We start from the raw sequence: 19862 nt of genomic DNA on the forward strand, positions 1-19862 counted from the left end.
ATACACAATGGAGTACTACGTGGCAATGAGAAAGAATGAAATATGGCCCTTTGTAGCAACGTGGATGGAACTGGAGAGTGTGATGCTAAGTGAAATAAGCCGTACAGAGAAAGACAGATACCATATGTTTTCACTCTTATGTGGATCCTGAGAAACTTAACAGAAGTCCATGGGGGAGGGGAAGGGAAAAAAAAAAAAGAGGTTAGAGTGGGAGAGAGCCAAACCATGAGAGACTCTTAAAAACTGAGAATAAACTGAGGGTTGATGGGGGTGGGAGGGAGGGGAAAGTGGGTGATGGCATTGAGGAGGGCAACTGTTGGGATGAGCACTGGGTGTTGGATGGAAACCAATTTGACAATAAATTTCATATATTGAAAAAAAATACAAAAGGGAGTATATGTCATACAAAAGATGGTACAAAACAAGATCTGTTTAACTTCAGTTGTCTGATGAATTAAAATAAAGCAAAGACCCAGCAAAAAAAAAAAAAAAAAAAAAAAAAAAGAATGTGAGCTCCAAAACTTCCCTGCTGAATACAACAGCCTCCAACCAATTAGGGCACTTGAGCACGGAAGTGTGGCTATTCCAACCTGAGATGTGCCCTAAGAGTAAAATACACACTAGATTTCAAATAATTAGAACAACAGAAAAGAATATGAAATATCTCATTATCTCATTAAGTTTTTATTGGTTACGTGCTCAAACAGCAACATTTTACATATACTGGGTTAAACAAAATATATTCTTAAAATTATTTTAATTTAAAATTTTTTTTTACCTTTTAATTTTTAATGTGGCTACTAGAAAAGGCAGAAGCATATACGTGGCTTGCATTAGAATTCAACTCAACTTCAATTAAGCTGACTCACGTCTCTGCCTCAATTTCCTTATCTATAAAATGGGGCTATAAAGAGAAAGTACCCTTATGGTTACTATAAGAAATAAAGGATACATTTTTTAAAATAGGCTTTCAAAAAATATTAAATGATATATATTTTTTAATTTTTTTAATGTTTATTTTTGAGAGACAGAGACAGAGTGCGAGCAGGGGAGGGGCAGAAAGAGAGGGAGACACAGAATCCAAAGCAGGTTCCAAACTCTGAGCTGTCAGCACAGAGCCCGACGCGGGGCTCAAACTCATGACCTGAGCCGAAGTCAGATGCTTAACAAACTGAGCCACCCAGATGCCCCTAAGTGATATATTTTTAAAATACCATAATGCCTAGAACATACCAACTGGTCAAAAAACATTAGCTATAATTTTTATGATTATTCCATTTTTAATAATTTATAAATCTTCGCCTTAGAAACACCCTTACAGTGGCTTTTAATTGAGTTAAACTTCACAGCAAAAGTTAGGTATGCTCCCTGCTGCTACAACAGACAATTTATTTCTAAAACACAAACAGTAAATAAAATAAAGGCAGATACCAGGGCGGGCAAGACGAGCTTCACAGGTGCAGGCAACGAAGAGGAGTAACGTCGAGACTTCCTCACAGCAAACTTCTCGGTGGGGATGGATTTCCCCGCAATTCTCTGCTTCAGGCTCTCCACCTGTCTGCAAAGAGCCCAACCCCAACCCCAGCAACAGGTCATTAGGACACATACGTTACTGACACCCGCAGTTTCCACGCTGTGCTCCCCAGAACGGCAGCATCGGCAGTATCTGGAAATTTGTTCCAGATGCAAATTTTCAGACTCCACCACAGACCTAAGATCAATGACCCCAGAGCTGCACCCAGCAATCCAGAGGCTGGTGAGTCCTCTGGGTGATTTGGATGTGTGCTCAAACGTGAGAACCACTGGGGGCACCTTGGTGGCGCGGTCAGTTAAGTGTCCATCTCTTGGTTCGGGCGTAGGTCATGAGCTCATGGTCGTGAGACTGAGCTCCCCCCCCCCCACTCCCACCCCCCACCTTGGACTCCATGCTGACAGGACAGAGCCAGCCTGGGATTCTCTCTCTCCCTCTCTCCCTGCCCCTCCCCACTCACTCATATGCATATGCACGCTCTTGCGTGCTCTCACTCCCTCTCAAAATAAATAAATGAAGTTAAAAAAAATGTGAGAACCACTGACTGACACACACTTCCCTCTAGTTAACTTAGCTCATGTCTTAATCTATCAAACACAATCAAAGAAATCTAGGTATAAAATTGGCAATCTTCATAAGTAAGCAGGAAAGAGTCCCAAGTATTTACTTACACTGTGGATGCCCAGGGTAAAGGAAAAGTGTGTATGGTACATTTCCTATTCCTATCTATTCTTACGTATTCCTACATTTGCTATGGCACAGATCTGCAAGATAATATGCCTCAAACACAGCCGTCGACTAATGTACTCTGAGCAAAAGTTTACCAAACACTGGTTATTTTGAAAATAATCAGCTAAGGTCGTGCACCACGTTTACAAACTTCCTCTTAAAAGTCTAAGGAATCCCAATTGTGAAATTCGCAAGCCCATAAAAACGAGCCTAGGATGGAGAGACCCCATGTTCCCAGAGCACTTTCTTACACACAAATTTGTAAGTGCATCTAACAGGCTGCTGCTCAGCGAAATATCCAATTACATCACTGAAAGAAAAGATGAAACAAGAGACAAAATACTACAATAAGAGGACAAGATTGTGTTCGGTTATTTCTGGGCACAATTTGGGGATAGGAGTTTCAAGGCAGAATGCTCATGATTGGATTGATGTTCGGTCACATCAGTGGAAGAAGTGGTGGAAATGTGAGGCGGGGGCTGAGGGCGGAGGGCAGGAGCGTGTACTGCACAGGAGACCGCACGGTTTGAACACTGCACAGGCTGTATGAAGAAAACGCTCATTTGGGCAACTCTCCTCTCACTGTCCTGACAAATGAGATGCTGTCATACAGCAGACCTTGAGCTTTCTCCTGAAAATGAGACTGATTATGTGTTTCACAGAAATTACTTTGATATGAAGAAAATTCACTCTGAGGTGGAAGAAATAAGAGAGACGTAAAAGACTTCATTGTATCTTAATATTCCATTCCCTTCCTTTTGTTGTTTGTGGGAAACAAGGACACGCACTGTACCAGTAAGAGGTGGCATTTTTCATACCACGCCTTCCACTGAGGTTGATTCTACAGTTAGCATACATGGTCCTATGTTCAAAGAGAGCTTTCAAAAAGAAGATTTGAAAACGCCGTCCTAGTCGGATCTTCAAATCTGCTCTGACAAGTCTGACGGTTCGGCTAAGATGTTATTTCTCATAACGTGGGCACACAGTGCAGTACTCCACGTAAAGGTTTTGTCGTTAGTTATGTCTGAAGAATGTAGCAGGGCTTCTCTGTTCCTTAACTTTCTCATCTCCAGGGCTCATCTCCTCCCCTCTACCAGAGCCAGCGGGCCCCGCGGTTGTATCTTAACACCACTTCGTCACCTGCAACTTTTCTACTCAAAGCACAAACCCAAGCACACCACTCTGAATACCCTTCTCTTCATTCTAACTTGGCTGCTCTAGTAAGACTTTCAGTCTACTTGCCCTTCAACTTTCTCCCTATCCGCAGTCTCCCTCTCTCTCTCCCTGTTCCTCCATATTCCTGCTTAGATCGCCCTGTCCTTTACGGCCGCACTCAATGGCCTCAGACCTAAACTCCCTTGTCCTCTGCCTCGTCGCTACACTCACCTGCCAAAAACCCAGCTCTGGATGATGTTCAGTGTGCCTCGTCCCTGCACCTGCAGTGAGAGCTGACAGGTATCTCCGTAAATTCATCGGCACCGCCTTCAGATGGGCCCTTGTGCTACCTGCCATTCCTCCTACAGTGTTTCTCTCACCACCTCACTGTCCCGCTCTCTGCAACAATTGTTTCCGAACACTCTCCATCCCCCTCGCACCTCCAGCCCACTCCTCCCTCTTTCAATAGATGACCCTGACTCCTCCTTTGTAAAGAAAGACACAAGTTAGGAGATGGAGAACCCTTCCTTGCATATTACAACACACAAGCTTGCCTGCCTCTGCACCTATCCTGGGCTTCCTCCCTTCTGATCCAGTAGAGGACCTGGTCCTCCTCCTAAATAAAACCAACCATGCCATCAGTGCTTTGGATTCGAACTCCTCCTGCCTTTTCAGCAGACTTACAAATATCAATTATCCCATTTCTTGCTTGTACGTGTAACGTCTCTTCTTCAGTTGGATCTTTCCCAGTGGTTTCTAAGAATGCTCACACCTCTCCCATTAAAACATTCTCTGTCATGGTATCTCCCTCCAACTACCAATGCTCTCTCTCCCCTCCCCTTCATAGTCAGAATTATCCAGGGATGCATTTATACTCAACTCTACATTTCCCTATGTCCCATTCACTCTTCAGCCACCTCCAGTCTGACTTCCACCTCTACTCGAGTACGTTATCAGCCCCTGCTAGGGTTACTGAGGATCCTGTCCCTCTGTCTTGTGTTTAAATGGAATATTGTGTGTTGTGAGATGTATTTTGAGTCACGCTTGACCTTTCTTTTCTTTTGACCTATATACAGCTGACCCTTGAACAACATGGGGGGTGCTTAAAGGCACTGACCCCCACAGAGTCAAAAATCCACATATAATTGGGGCTCCTGGGTGGCTCAGTTGGTTAAGCGTCCAACTTTGACTCAGTTTATGATCTCATGGTTTGTGGGATCGAGCCCCATGTCGGGCTCTGGGCTGACAGCTCAGAAACCGGAGCCTGCTTCGGATTCTGTGTCACCCTCTCTCTCTGCCCCTCCCCTGCTTGCGCACACATGCTCTCTCTCTCTCAAGAATAAACAATAAAATTTTTTTTTAAATCCCTAACTTTTTGACTCCCCCAAAGTTTAACTACTAATAGCCTTCTGTTGACCAGAAGCCTTATTGATAACAATTGGTTAACTCATATTTTCTGTGTTGTATGTATTAATACCATATTCTAACAATAAAGTAGGCTAAAGAAAATCTAGGCAAATCATAAGAGAAAATACAGTATCGGTATTATACTGTATTTATAAAAAAAAAAAAAAAAAGAAAGAAAGAAAAATCCTGCGTGTAGGTGGACCCACACAGTTCAAATTCATGTTGTTCGAGGGTCAAGTGTACATAAAATGTAGCATAATGTCCTATCAAATATCACCTTTTGGCTCTTCATTTTTTTTAATATGAAATTTATTGTCAAATTGGTTTCCATACAACACCCAGTGGTTAGCTCTTTAATGTGCAGTGCTCCTTCCTGTAGCAGGGTCATCTCTGATTTCTGTTCCCCTGGTCTGAAACTGTATCACTACAAGTCCCTGCTGCCCCGGCAGCTCCTCCTCCACCGTCAGACACCACCTCACACTCGCACCTCTACCTTCTTTTACACACTTCTCCTCCCATTGGGGGATGGGCCGGGGACAGCGGGTCCTGTTGGCGATGCAAGTTATTATCAGCTTCTGGCTTGCTAACTGTGGTCTCAGTCACCCCGAGCGGAAAGAACACGAGGTTTGCTCAGGAAGACAGAACATGGTGAGTTGAAAATGCTTTCACATGTCCAAGTGAAGGGGGCAAATGGAAACTGGATACACAGGTCTGGAGCTCAGTCAGGAAATCTGAACTAGGGATGTAAACTCGGCCTGGCTGAGATTTCCTAAGGTTGAGGCTCTAAGACATCAACATGCAACAGCTGGATAAAACAGGATGAGTCTACAGAGCTACTAAGACGGGATGGCAAGAAAAGTAGGAAGAAAAAAATTACTCAGGTAGTGTAAGTTTGCAGTTATTTGCGTGACTATTTCATTGATGTCTGGTTCCACTACAAGATCATAACCCAAGGACAGGAGCCACGCCTGTTTATTCAGCACCTCACACGGTATCCTTCATACAGAAGGTGCTCAAAAGTAAGATTACAGATGATTTATGGATACTTATCTAAACAAAGTTAAACAGATTAGCTCACAAAAGACCTTCCATGAATACGGTTTTAAGGGTCCCTGTATCGAATGAGTAGAAATTAAAGAAAACATGAAGGTAACGCATGGGAGGGCACTTAGGGGAAAAGAAAGAGGTGTTCGGGATCCCCGTTACAGCAACGGTGCCCTGCTTACCTGAATAAGATTACTATATCCTCTTTAGTTGCTACGACATCCTCCTCTGGAAGCATACTCAAAATTGCAGCTTTCAAGAATACGTATGTTGCCTTCAGGAAAAGAAGAAAAACAGCTGGTTATAGGGCATCTCTAGGTACATGACATTTCTATCTTGCAAGTCAGGGACGACCTGCAAACTGTCTAGTTGCAATACTCAAAAAGCCACCAAAGAAATAAAAGGAAATGAAGTCTTATACTGCTGTTCCTATTGAGAGTAACACCTTTCAGTTAATTTTGACCATTTTCCTATTATACAACTGTCATGTTCATGGGCGAGAAAGATCACAGAAGGAACAAGAAATATGCACCTCATTTCTCCCAACTTCTCACAAATAGATCAGAATTAATTTTAATTATGAAAAGCTTTGGGGCGCCTGAGCAGCTCAGTCAAACATCCGGCTTCAGCTCAGGTCACGATCTCCCAGTTTGTGGGTTCGAGCCCCGCATTGGGCTCTGTGCTGACAGCTCAGAGCCTGGAGCCTGCTTTGGATGCTGTGTCTCCCTCTCTCTCTGCCCCTCCCCTGCTTGCACTCTGTCTCTTTCTCTCTCTGTCAGAAATAAACATTTAAAAAAAGAAGAAAAGAAGAGCTTTGCCATCAGGGCATCATAAAATCTACAGAAAAATTATCAAAGGCTATTGATATTTAATAACTTTCCAATGTAAGTGCACTTCATCCCCAGAGGTAAAGCTTCTTCATTGAAAAGGACTGTTTGGATGGCTTTTAGAGCATGTAGTGCTGAGGGATAGTGCTTATAAACAGTAGGTACTTAATGCCTATTTCCTCCAACAAACCTCTAAGTTGAGAAAATAATGTTAATGTCATACTACTGAACAAACAGTCCTAAACAAAAATTATCCTGGACACTTATTAGCAAACAGGTAACATCAATGAAAGCATAGCACTTTACCTTGGACCATTTACTTTCTTTGCAAAGCAGATCGGAATAGTAATATGCCTCCATCCAGTTTTGTTGAAACACATAAATCCACATCAGCTCCCAGTAACAGAGATGGTGAAACTGTTTCCATTCTTCTTGAACTGAAATGCATTTTCGAAGTATCTCTTGTGCCTATAAGTCAATTGCATAAAGCTGATCATCCAGATATTAGACAAGGAGGTAATAACCTAATGGAAAAATACATAAATCACTTTGTACAAAAAGAACAAAAGCATAACTCATTAAGCCACTCAATGTGATGATATATGTTCCTTTCCCTACATGCCATGATACAATTAAGTTCTGCCTCTTGATTTAGCTTCCTGAGGCGGCTGTGGAACTTTATAATGTGGGAGTAGTGAAATTCTTTCCCAAGTAAGATATAAAATGCAGAAGTCCTTTACAAAAAAGCTGAAAATAAAAGTCAGAACTTCCAGAAGTTAAAATATACCTTAAACAAAGTTAAAGGCAGACTGGGAGAAGATATCACTATATCCACAACTGGCCAAGAATTAACCCTTAGCATACAACAATTTTATAAAATACTTAAGAAAAAGACCACTCAGTGGGAAAACAGTCAAAGATATGAATGGGTAAAATCAGAGAAAAAGATATACAAGTGACAAGCATACATATAAAAAAATTTGTAAACTGAAAAATACAAATTTAAAAATTAAACTATCATATTTTGGCCATGACATGGGCAAAAGCAAAACAGATAATGTCCAGAGTTGCCAAAGTGCACAAGAAACAAGTGTTTTCATATCTTTATAGGAGTTTAAATGGAATAACCTTAAGTTAGAAGGGCAATTTGGCTAAATTTATTAAAATGCAAACATCTTTGACTTTGGAATCCTGATTATCAGAATCTATCTTATATAAATACACCTGTGCACAGAAACATACACATGATGATGGTTACAAGAGCATTACTTCTAGTAGCTAAATGTCTATTAGTAGTGGACTGCTTTACTAAGTATCATATTTCCATCTCATGGAATAAAATCCAGCCATCAAAAAGAATAAAGGAGATTTAGATAGACTGACCTGGAAAGAAATCCAAGACGCATTGTAAGTAGAAAAAAAAACAAATCAAAGAAAAATGCATATGTTTGACCTCATTGGCATGGAAGAAAATTATTTGTGAGGATATTGATATGAAAAGCTCCACACTCCTTCAAGAGAGTCAGTAACTACTTTCCTTTGATGAGGAGTATGTACCATACAGTGAAGGAGAAGTTGTATGTTATGCAGGGGCTAGCTTCCAAAGTCGATATGTAATACAGAAACTGATGACATTGTTTGAAAACCTCTTAAATGTGCCCACCTGTACTTCGCATAGTCTACCCTGAACTGCCTCATGTACTTAAAGTGTAAGTATAGACTATATTCAGTAATTTATATACAGTAGATGCATATACCAAATTAAAATCGGGCATAAAAAATAACATTTTTTCTCTGTTTCTGCCTAGTGCATACAGCTGAATCTACTTATATAGAATGAGTCTAATGCAACTCCACCTTACAGACAACTCCCCAAGTTATTCTCCCAAAATAAATTACCTCTTCCACATTTCCCTTCAGCAGCTCTATCCGGGCATGATAAAACAACATGAGGGAGCCCTGCGGAGAAAGGAAGAAGACAGACCAATCAGTGGTCAGCCCTGCTTGACTGGTCATGGTTGAAACATGCACTTGAAATTCTAAGCATACATTTGGAAACTGCTGGAGGAAGGGTGCAAGGAGACTCTCTGCTTCCAGAACATTCACTTCTCCTGTACCTAGAAATTCAACAGGAAAAGCCTCAGTCTTTACGAAACAGGGTAGATACTTATAAGTAATTCTCCAAATTTCATTAAGATCTAGCAAACACCTATTCGTGGAAAAGATAAAAACTGCTAATTTGGCAATTTTGCATTTGGGAAATAAAATAAGACAAGTCCCAACTCTGACTTCACTTTAAGAAAGCTCTGGCACAGGCTAATTCTTAAGAATGGAAGGAGCTGTCTTTGAGTCCTATTTGGGCTTTCTGGTTTTAATAGCAATATTAACTTATCCTAGCCAAACATTTAATCTTCTATGCAAAAAGAAATCTAATACGAATATGTTAAAATAGATCACCTTAAGCAAACTTTATAGAACTTTTTAAGGAAAACAGATAAATTCAGTGAAAGAAACCCTCCATCCACCTCCTCTGCCAAATTTTATATGACAAATGTCACTATTTTCCAGTTTTACTGAAAAAAGAGAAAAAAAAGTAAGCAGATATAAACTACTAGCTTTTAGGGGCGCCTGCGTGGCTCAGTTGGTTAAGCGTCCGACTTTGGCTCAGGTCATGATCTCACAGTCCATGAGTTCGAGCCCCGCGTCGGGCTCTGTGCTGACAGCTCAGAGCCTGGAGCCTGCTTCAGATTCTATGTTGCCCTCTCTCTCTGCCCTTCCCCTGCTCATGCTCTGTCTCTCTCTGTCTCAAAAATAAATAAAAACATTTAAAAAAATTTATATAAAAAAAAAATAAACTACTAGCTTTTAGTGATATTTTTTCTAATTTTTTTAACTAAAGTATAATCAACCGTTATGCTGGCTGGACCAAGGGTACAACCTCAATGTTTTACTTACTCAGACGAGAGGTAATCAGCTTTCAATGACATAAAATGTGGCACAGTCCTTACCAAGTATCAGGGAGATATAAGTGTGGAAAGCTAGAATAGTTAAGCAGCACAGTGGGGACCGCATGCTTCTTCCTGATGCGCCTTCCTGTAACTGCAGGAGCCCCAACTCCTGTGGGAAGTAAAAGCATTTCAGAAGGACAGTGCATGACTGAAAAATCATATTCAGACACTACCGAGTGTTCACCTATCTCCCCACTCCGTGAAAGCAGGCTTTATTTTTTAAGAGCTTAGAAAGGGGTAATGCCTAACTAGAAATAAACCTCAACATTTTAAACTGGCGTTAAGATGATCTCACAAATTCTTTCTATTATGTGATTCTAGGGACAGGATAAAGGCAGTGCTCATTTCATAGAAATGTTGTATTTCTCCTATAAAAATATTGATTTATTAAAACATATTGAGGATCTAAGTGCAAGGCATTATGGTTGGCATGAACAAATACAGTTTTGTCGTCAAAGATATTTCCATCAAAATGCTACGTGAACACACAATTGTATTAACATGTTGTGAGTGTCATAAAAAAGGTGGGTAAGTAAATGATTCTGGGTTAGGAATACTTGAGCCTCACTGGGAGAGAATAAGGGAAAGTTTGAGAACAGCTGACATTTCTCTCAAACCTAATGGATGGAGAGGATCTCAAGAGAACATTATTTGGAAGGATAGTGGCTAGGGAGGACATCCAAAATAGAGACCAGCAGAAGCAAAGAAACAAAAAAGTACAAGGCCTGTTTGGGGGAAAAAAAACAGTAGTTTCTTATACTGGTTCCCATGTAGTTCTCAAAACCTGCCCTCTTTACTAACAGGGACAGCTTTTGCAATAAGACAACCCTGGTAATATCATATTGAGTATTACATTTAATAAATGTCATACACTACGAAGCAAGCACATGGAAATATAATGAACAAGGGAGGGGCGCCTGGGTGGCTCAGTCAGCTGAGCATCCAACTCTTGGTTTCAGCTCAGGTCACGGGTTCGTGAGCTCAAGCCCCACATCAGGCTCCACGCTGGCAGTGCGGAGCCTGCCTGGGATTCTCTCTTTCTCCGTCCCTCCCCTCTTTGTCTTTCAAAATAATTAAGTAAACTTACAAAGAAGAAGAAGAAGAAGAAGAAGAAGAAGAAGAAGAAGAAGAAGAAGAAGAAGAAGAAGAAACATAATGAATTAAACTCATGGAAAACAAATTTCCTTAGTTTTGTCATGAAACTTGTAAAAGTACAAAGAAACCCAAAATACTACAACTATACTTGATCCCGTGTGAATCATAAAATGTGAGACATGGAAATCTAGCCTAATTTCCTGGTTTTACAGAACACTCTAGGGTTGCTGAAATGTTAAAGAAGCATATTCTAACCACACAAGACTACTAAAGTCCAGCAAGCAGCAACCTTAGTAAAACATAACTTTGAATTCCAGAATTTAGGTAACAAAGATAAAAAATTTTAACTTTCAATAGAAAAACCATCTCGACCTCTGAAAAGTATGATCAAGACCCCAGTGGCTCTTTACTATCCTGCAAACAAATTGCCAATAATTGTCACGCTAGTTATGAGGATGTATTGCATTCCTTCGTATCCAACAAATAATGTTTGCATCTTCCCTGTCAAAATTAAGATAAAATTAAATTTGTACCCTGTTTCCAGAAAATCCTATAAATTCTAGTAGTCTGATAATCCGTGCTGGTAAAAGGGAGAGCATCTGCAAGAAAAAAAAAAAAAATACAAGCATACTTATTTGTTAGTGATCTAACTATAGAGAAATGTTCACCTCCAAACAACTTTAAGTTTTAATAATTCAGTAATATGAAAAACTAGATCCAACTTTAAACCACTGTACATATCTCAATCATCACATATTGCACATACAGTAATCACCACCTGTGAATTAATTTCATTTAGCGAAGAAAATGAACCTAAAAATTTTAAAAACAACACAAAACGAACAAACAAAACCCTGGCCTTTTCCAGACGCTCTAAAGAATACATGCTCCTTTTATGTCGAATGATGAAGTGGTGAGACGACACTCCCTCAGGGCCCACTTCCAAATAAGGTTTCTCTTAACCTCCTTTCCCAGAAAGCAAGTCTGCTGAACTCCATATAACATGCGCGCATCACCCAAAAGTGAATAGCACGGTCCTGCGGTCCCTTTCTAGGACCACCCTGAGGAGCAGTGGGGAGGCACAAGCCAGCCAGTGCAGGACTTCGAGCAGTGCACCTGTTAGTTCCCTTTGCTTGGAAGGAGAGATGGCCACATGCGCAATTCTGTACAGACTCACAGGCTGAAGTCAAAGAGTTAGCTGGACGTTCAAGGATTTGGAAGCAGTATCACTGGGAAACTAATGACAAAAAGGTCTAGGGAGGAGTACAGTCCTCTCTGAATGAGCAAAAAAAAAAAAGGGAAGATATTTGTGTCCCATGTAAATGTTCACCAAAGCCTGACCTGAGCAGAGGAGGATTTTCACAACCAGATGAATAAGATGACCTGTTCTACAGAGACCAGTCAGCCTCTTTCTCCAGGCACCCCCATCATCGACCAGTGGGCTCATGAACAAAGAGGCCATGGTGACATACATACTCATGTGTACTATTTCCTTTACGCCTTGACTTTCTCATCAATTCTAGTCAAACCTTGACAAATATCAAAATCCCTAAATAATATATTGCAATTTGACAATATCTACTCAAACTCTTCGTCTCCCTCACAGCATCATAATCGCTCCTCAAGCTATATCACTGCTGCCTCACCTATTTCCAATTCCAGAGCCACCATTGCTAAAGCAACAGTATTTCTGATGTGAAAATGGAACCAGATTCCAAGCTCCTTCTTACCAAAACTGTTACTAACCCATTCAAGCGCTGCACGCTTCCCCTATTGTACAATCCAAAACGACTCTGAGCATGTGCAGAACGTTACCACACATGCTGGCCAAAGTCGCCACCGGGTCACAACACAGAAAAACGGATCGCACTCTAGCTACTTGTCAACCAAACCCAGGTAGAGGTTCACGCGCAGTAGGGAAGGCGCTGAACATCTTAGGTTCTTTTACAAAGGCTTCTGGTGGCTTTATAATTATTTACTTACCAAATTAAAGGCACCTATTCCAAGCTTGACACCCCCTTCAAACTCATAGAAGAACTGCTGCTCAACTTTGTTCTTCTGAATTACATGCAGGATAGAAAGACATTCTCTAGATTGAAGAAAAAATGTTGTTGCATAAGTTTACTAGGACTCTGCAAATTCACATTAAGTCAACTTTCCCACTTATGCACGATAAAGTAATTATCATTAACCGAAATACTAGACAACTTTTAAATGGAGGCAGCTGTGCTGAGTTTAACCTGAAGGCCACTTGGGGAATAGTCATTAAGGAAAAACGGACACATCCATTTCTACACTGTTTATCAGGACCCATCTTTCTGGGCTGAAAGCAAGACAGAGTTGGAACGTGAGCGAGCATGACTCCCGAGCCACAGGACCACAGGGCTGTGACCTCACAGCTCTCCAGCAATATTGCACGGAAGTCTTCCTAGATGTGCTCCATCCCTCGGCTGCTGTGTGCACTTCAGCAACCCTACTTTCCACCGAAGGACTGAGATGCTACCGCCAAAAAGATGTGAATTTCAGTGTGATCACCATGATCTCAGACCAAATAAATTCTAGGGCTTGCCAGTAGGAAGACTGAGGAAGGACAGCAAGTTCCATCAAAATTGCACATCTGTCTTTTTTTTTTTCCTATTCCGTCCAAGCAAATCTTTTAGGTTTCTCATATTAATTTCTTTTCTATGCACTTCCCCCCTCCCTTTCACATGTTCAAAAGGCAAATACTTAATCCGAGAAGTGCAAATTAAAACAATGATAGGGGCGTCTGGGTGGCTCAGTCGGTTAAGCGTCCGACTTCAGCTCGGGTCATGATCTCACAGTCCATGAGTTCGAGCCCCGCGTCGGGCGCTGTGCTGACAGCTCAGAGCCTAGAGCCTGCTTCGGATTCTGTGTCTCCCCCTCTCTGTCCCTCCCCCGTTCATGCTCTCTCTCTGTCTCAAAAAAAAATAAATAAACATTAAAAAAAATTTTTTTAAATAAAACAATGATAAAGATGTAAAAGTTGGTAATGAACAGGAATTGCTTACCAAACTGACAAATAAATTTTTAAAAGGTAGTAAGAAATAACCAGATATTATGTATCACCTTGTGTGATATAACTATGAAGCATACAACTTCATTTATGATGTATTCTAGCCAAATTTATTTAACTGGAATCCAGTAAGCCTACAGATCTCATTTCCAGTTTACAGGAAATAAAAGGAGCTAGAAGGCTGTGGACTGAATTAGTTAGGTACCCCTCCCCCCACCTCACCTCCAAATTCCTATGTTGAAGCTCTATGCCCCAGTGTGAGGATATCTGAAGACAGGAATTTTTAGGAGGTCGAAAAATCCTTAATTAAAGGATGGGGTCCTAGTCTGGTAAGACTGGTGGTCATAGAAGAAAAAGAAGAGAGAGGTTATCTCTCTCTCGGCCATGTGAGGGCCAAGAGAGAAGGTGGCCTGGCTGTCTGCAAGCCAGAAAGAGAGCTCTCTCCTGAACCGGATCATGCTGGCACCCTGATCTTGGACTTCCAACCTCCAGAACTTCAAGAAAATAAAATTCTATTGTTTAAGCCACCCAGTCTGTGGCATTTTGTTCTGGCAGCCTGAGCTGACTAAGACAAAGAACAACCTGAATGGAAAGTCGAAAAAGCCATCAAACAGGGCGCCTGGGTGGCGCAGTCGGTTAAGCGTCCAACTTCAGCCAGGTCACGATCTCGCGGTCCGGGGGTTCGAGCCCCGCGTCAGGCTCTGGGCTGATGGCTCGGAGCCTGGAGCCTGTTTCGGATTCTGTGTCTCCCTCTCTCTCTGCCCCTCCCCCGTTCATGCTCTGTCTCTCTCTGTCCCAAAAATAAATAAAAAACGTTGAAGAAAAAATTAAAAAAAAAAAAAGAAAGAAAAAGCCATCAAACAAATCCATGGGACATTCTGCAGGACAACAGGCTTGGGCTTTTCAACAACCATCATGAATAGAAAGACTGTTCCAGAATAAAAGAGACTTAATGGACATAAACACAGGATGCAGTAGACAGTCGTGAGTTGCATCCTGGTACAGACACACCAGCAGTAAAAGAAATTTGGGGCCAACTAGTAAAACGTGAAGATAGATTATTACACGAAATGAAGATTTATTGACATCGAAAAGTAAAAGAGCAGGTTATGGGGCACCTGGCTGGCTCAGTCATAAGACTGTGCAACTCTTGATCTCTAGGTCATGAGTTCAAGCCACACACTGGGTATAGAGATTACTTAAATATATAAAACTTTTTAAAAAAAGGAAAAAGCAGGTTACAAAAGAGTACCCACATTAAAAAATACATATAAAAATAAAAGTACATATATCTTTACATTTTGTATAGGAAAAATTCTGAAAGAATACATACTAACATACTAGCAGCCATTATTACTGGTGAAAAGAATATGGGGTGTGTGTGTTAATATTTGTTCATCTACATTCTCCCATTTTCCTCAATATGTATTCTGCTTTTGTGATAATAAAGCATTATTTTAATTTTTTTTAATGGAAAACCAGTGTTGGCAAAAAAAAAAAAAACAAATAGACATATTCATCTGCTTTGGTAAAAGGTGGTTATAGTACAGAGATTGGCAAGCTATTGGAACCTAAGCATGCCCGTTCATGCATTTTTTTGTCTATGGCTGCTTATACTCTACAGTCTCAGAATTGAGTAGTTACAACAGAGATCTTAGGACTCTCAAGCCTAACATATTTACCATCTAGCCCTTTTAGAAAAAGTTTGTCGACCTAATTATTTTTCAGAATGATTTTGCAATATAAATCAAAAATCTTGGGGCACCTGGGTGGCTCAGTCGGTTAAGCGACCGACTTCGGCTCAGGTCATGATCTCGCGGTCTGTGAGTTCAAGCCCCGCGTCGGGCTCTGTGCTGACAGCTCAGAGCCTGGAGCCCGTTTCAGATTCTGTGTCTCCCTCTCTCTGACCCTCCCCCATTCATGCTCTGTCTCTCTCTGTCTCAAAAATAAATACACATTAAAAAAAATTTAAAAAAAAAAATCTTAAACACATGCATACCTTTGACCCAATAAATCCAATTTTATTCTAAGGAAATAGCATGGATACACACAAAACTTTACCTATAAGGAGAGATACTGTATTACTATTTATAATGAAAATGTATAAGCAAACTAAATAGGCAAAAACAGAAAATGAATTAAGAAGACAGTCACATGAGTGTATATCTTTATACATACACACATATGGTATACCCACATAATGGTATGCTATATAGCCATTAAAATCCATGATGAACTAAAAATATTTACTGACCTAATATTTTGTGACATGAAGTGAAAGAGGAAATTTCAAAATGACAGGAAGCATATAATTTCATTATGTAAGAAGATAATTATAAGCTCAGGCACATGCATTAAAAACTCAAACATCAAAATATAGGTAGGATGGCAAGAGGCAGAAACGATGGTCAGAGTTCTTTTCTTTTTTGATAAAAATATAAATGTATTTTCTGATAATAGATGCTTGTTACAAAATTCCCAAATACGTGGAGAAGGTGTGAGTGCCTCCACATGACTATCCCGCAGAGAGATGGTCACTGTTAACAGCCTGGTACATAACCTTCTAGGAGGTTTTATGTGTTAGTGAGAATGCGATATTTAAAAACCACAAATGGGATCATATAGCATATACGTTATATAGGTTATATTGCTGATTTTCCATGAAAATGCATGAAAGCTACCTTATTTTTTTAACAAGCGCGTATTATGCTATTCTATGGGATAATTTATTTAACCAGATTCTTATTGTTAAACATTTGTTTCCAAATTTTCCATATTATAAACAGTGCTAAAAGTGTGCTTATACATTCATTAAGTACTTTTCCTACATCAAGTACCATAACTATAGTTAATGTTATAGTCCTAATGTCCTAAGGACAACTGTCCTTAGGATAAATCCTTAGAAAAGGGACTTCCGAGATCAAAGGCAATACACTTCCTTAATTTTGATACATACTGTCAAACATCCTCCAAAAAAATTGTATCAACTTAGACTCCCACCAACTTATGAGCTCCTCACACTGTCATCTGCCCTGAGTCTTTGGATCACATTTCCATTGGCATATTTTATTGTGGTATAGTTTGCCCTGACGAAAATTTAAACATCTATTTGGTCAAGTCAGTCTTTTATGGTTCCTGATTTTATGTCACACTCAGAAAAGCTTCTGAAATTGACATCATGTATCTACTGATATGATACACTACAAAGGACACAGTATCACTTACATGGTATTCTTGCCATAAATGCAAAATCTGCATTTAATCATAAGAAATATTAGATAAGTCCCCACTGAGAGATGTTCTACAAAATAACTGCCCAGTATCCTTCAAAAATATCAAGGTCATAAAAATAAAGACAGACTAAGGGACTCTTTCAGATTAAAAAAGACTAAAGAAACATAACAACTACATGCAACATCTCTGATCTCGGATTCAGTTCTAGACCAGAAAAAGGACACTGATAGGACAATTAGAGGAATCTGGGTAAATGTTAGTACCCACGTTAGTTTCTTGAATTTAATAATTATACTGCAGTTCTAAAAGATGTTAACATTTGTGGGGCATCTGGGTGGCTATCGGTTAAGCATCCAACTTTGGTTCAGGTCATGATTTCAAGGTTTGTGGGTTCAAGCCACGTTTAGGGCTCTGTGCTGACAGTTCAGAGCCTGGAGCCTGCTTCAGATTTTGTGTCTCCCTCTCGCTCTGCCCCTCCCCTGCTTGTGTTCTCCCTCTCTCTCTCTCTCTCTCAAAATTAAATACACATTAAAAAAATTTTTTTCTTTAAAAAATATACTAACATTTGTGAATCTGAATGAAGAACACATAAAAATTCTTTGTAAAAATTCTGAAGTTATTTCAAAGTGAAAAAAAATTTAATAAAAGTTTAATGGCTTTAGTGCTTTAGGACTACAAAAAATACTTTCCTATTTTCACTAGTACTCTTTTAAAAATATCTTAGGGGCGCCTGGGTGGCTCAGTTGGTTAAACATCCGACTTCAGCTCAGGTCATGATCTCACAGTCTGTGAGTTCGAGCCCCACATCGGGCTCTGTGCTGACAGCTCAGGGCCTGGAGCCTGCTTCTGGTTCTGTCTCTCCCTCTCTCTCTGCCCCTCCCCCACTCATGCTCTCTCACTCCCTCAAAAATAAATAAACATCAACAAAAATTTTAAATATCCTTAAAAAAAATAATAAATAAATAAATAAATAAATAAATAAATAAATAAATAAATAAATAAATTTTAATATTGGGGATCCTGGGTGGCTCAGTCAGTTAAGTGTCTAACTTCAACTCAGGTCTTGATCTCACAGCTCATGAATTTGAGCCCCACATTGGGCTCTATGCTGACAGCTCAGAGCCTGGAGCCTGCTTTAGATTCTGTGTCTCCCTCTCTCTCTGCCCCTCGCTGCTCACGCTCTGTCTTTCTCTCAAAAATAAATAAACATTTAAAAAATCTTTTAATATATCTTAATATTAAACCCACATGGAATTTATTTTTATATTTTTTTTCCAAAATGAAGAACCAATTTTCCCCAAACCATTTGTTAAAGTATCCATCTTTTCCCACTGTTTTGAAAGACATACATACATACATTCATATATGTATATATATGAATGTGAATATATATATATATATGAATGTCACATATTTTTAATTCCCAGGTTAATGTCTGTGTATGCAAAAATGCATGCACACACACACATACACACACAGAGTCTGTTTCAAAACTCTATTGTTCCATTCCATTGATATATATGTTTGTGCCATTTTTAGACTACTTGAATTGGGACACCTGGGTGACTCAGTCTGTTAAGCATCCAACTTCAGCTCAGGTCATGATTTTGCTGTTTGTGGGTTCACACCCCACATCAACCTCTGCTGACAGCTCAGAGCCTGGAACCTGCTTCAGATTCTGTGTCTCCCTCTCTCTCTGCCCTCCCCTGCTCATGTTCTGGCGCGCGCGCTCTCTCTCTCTCTCTCTCTCTCTCTCTCTCTCTCCCCCTCAAAACTAAAAATTAAAAAACTATTTTTTTAAAAAGACTACTTGAATTCATTCAGTTTTTTTAAGTTTTTATGACTAGAAAAGCAATTAGCTCTTTAACATTCTTTTGTATCATCTAAAAAGTATTTCAGGGGCGCCTGGGTGGCTCAGTCGGTTAAGTGTCCAACTTCGGCTCAGGTCATGAGCTCGTGGTTCACGAGTTCGAGCCCCGCATTGGGCTCTGTGCTGACAGCTCGGAGCCTGGAGCCTGCTTCGATTCTGTGTCTCCCTCTCTCTCTGACCCTCCCCCCACATTCATGCTCTGTCTCCGTCTCAAAAATAAATAAACATTAAAAAAAAAAATTAAAAAAATTAAAATAAAAAATAAAAAGTATTTCAAGAGGAAAACTAAAAACAAAATGTCAATTCCCAAAATTTCTGCCCCGCCTATACGATTCTGAATGGAATATAATTTTATTAAATCACTTTGTGTGAAAGTATCTCTTAAAACACTAAATCTTGGTTCTGCACTAATGGGGATCTGCTCCTAGTAATGACACACACACTAGCTTGTATTAGATTAACTGTCTCACAGATAACAATTATAAACTTTAGAATTTAAATATTTTTTAAGTTTATTTGTTTTTGAAAGAAAGACAAAGAAAGTGAGCAGGGGAGGGGCAGAGATAGTGAGGGAGAGAGAATCCGAAACAGAGCCAGATACGGGGCTCAAACCCACAAATCGTGAGATCATAACCTGAGCCGAAACCAAGAGTCGGATGCTTAACCGACTGAGCCCCCAGGCGCCCCTTAAATATATATTTAAAATGTATTTTCAGGCACTGGAAAGTGAAAACAAAAAGTAGGAGAAAACTGGAGAAGAATTAGCCTTTGAAAGATGAGAACAACTCTCATATGGACTTCACATTTACATGGCTAGTCAGCTGAAAGTACTCTCCAGTCCACTCAATATGGGGTGCCCACAACTGATACAGAAAGCCACACAGTCCTATTGCCTTAAAAAGTCAGAGTACAGAGTTCAAGACTGCCA

General features: G+C 40.0%; 1 protein-coding gene across 1 annotated transcript in view; it reads right to left on the reverse strand.

The window, feature by feature from the left end:
• Positions 1 to 19862, reverse strand: part of TTC39B (tetratricopeptide repeat domain 39B) — a 125413-nt gene that overhangs the window by 20604 nt on the left and 84947 nt on the right. The window contains 8 exon segments of the mRNA XM_023242337.2: positions 1432 to 1558; positions 6049 to 6140; positions 7000 to 7161; positions 8593 to 8652; positions 8743 to 8810; positions 9702 to 9810; positions 11330 to 11395; positions 12780 to 12885. Coding sequence (XP_023098105.1) covers positions 1432 to 1558; positions 6049 to 6140; positions 7000 to 7161; positions 8593 to 8652; positions 8743 to 8810; positions 9702 to 9810; positions 11330 to 11395; positions 12780 to 12885 — 790 coding nt within the window.

This window comes from Felis catus, chromosome D4, assembly GCF_018350175.1.
Source record: "Felis catus isolate Fca126 chromosome D4, F.catus_Fca126_mat1.0, whole genome shotgun sequence".
Taxonomy (NCBI): Eukaryota; Metazoa; Chordata; class Mammalia; order Carnivora; family Felidae; genus Felis; species Felis catus.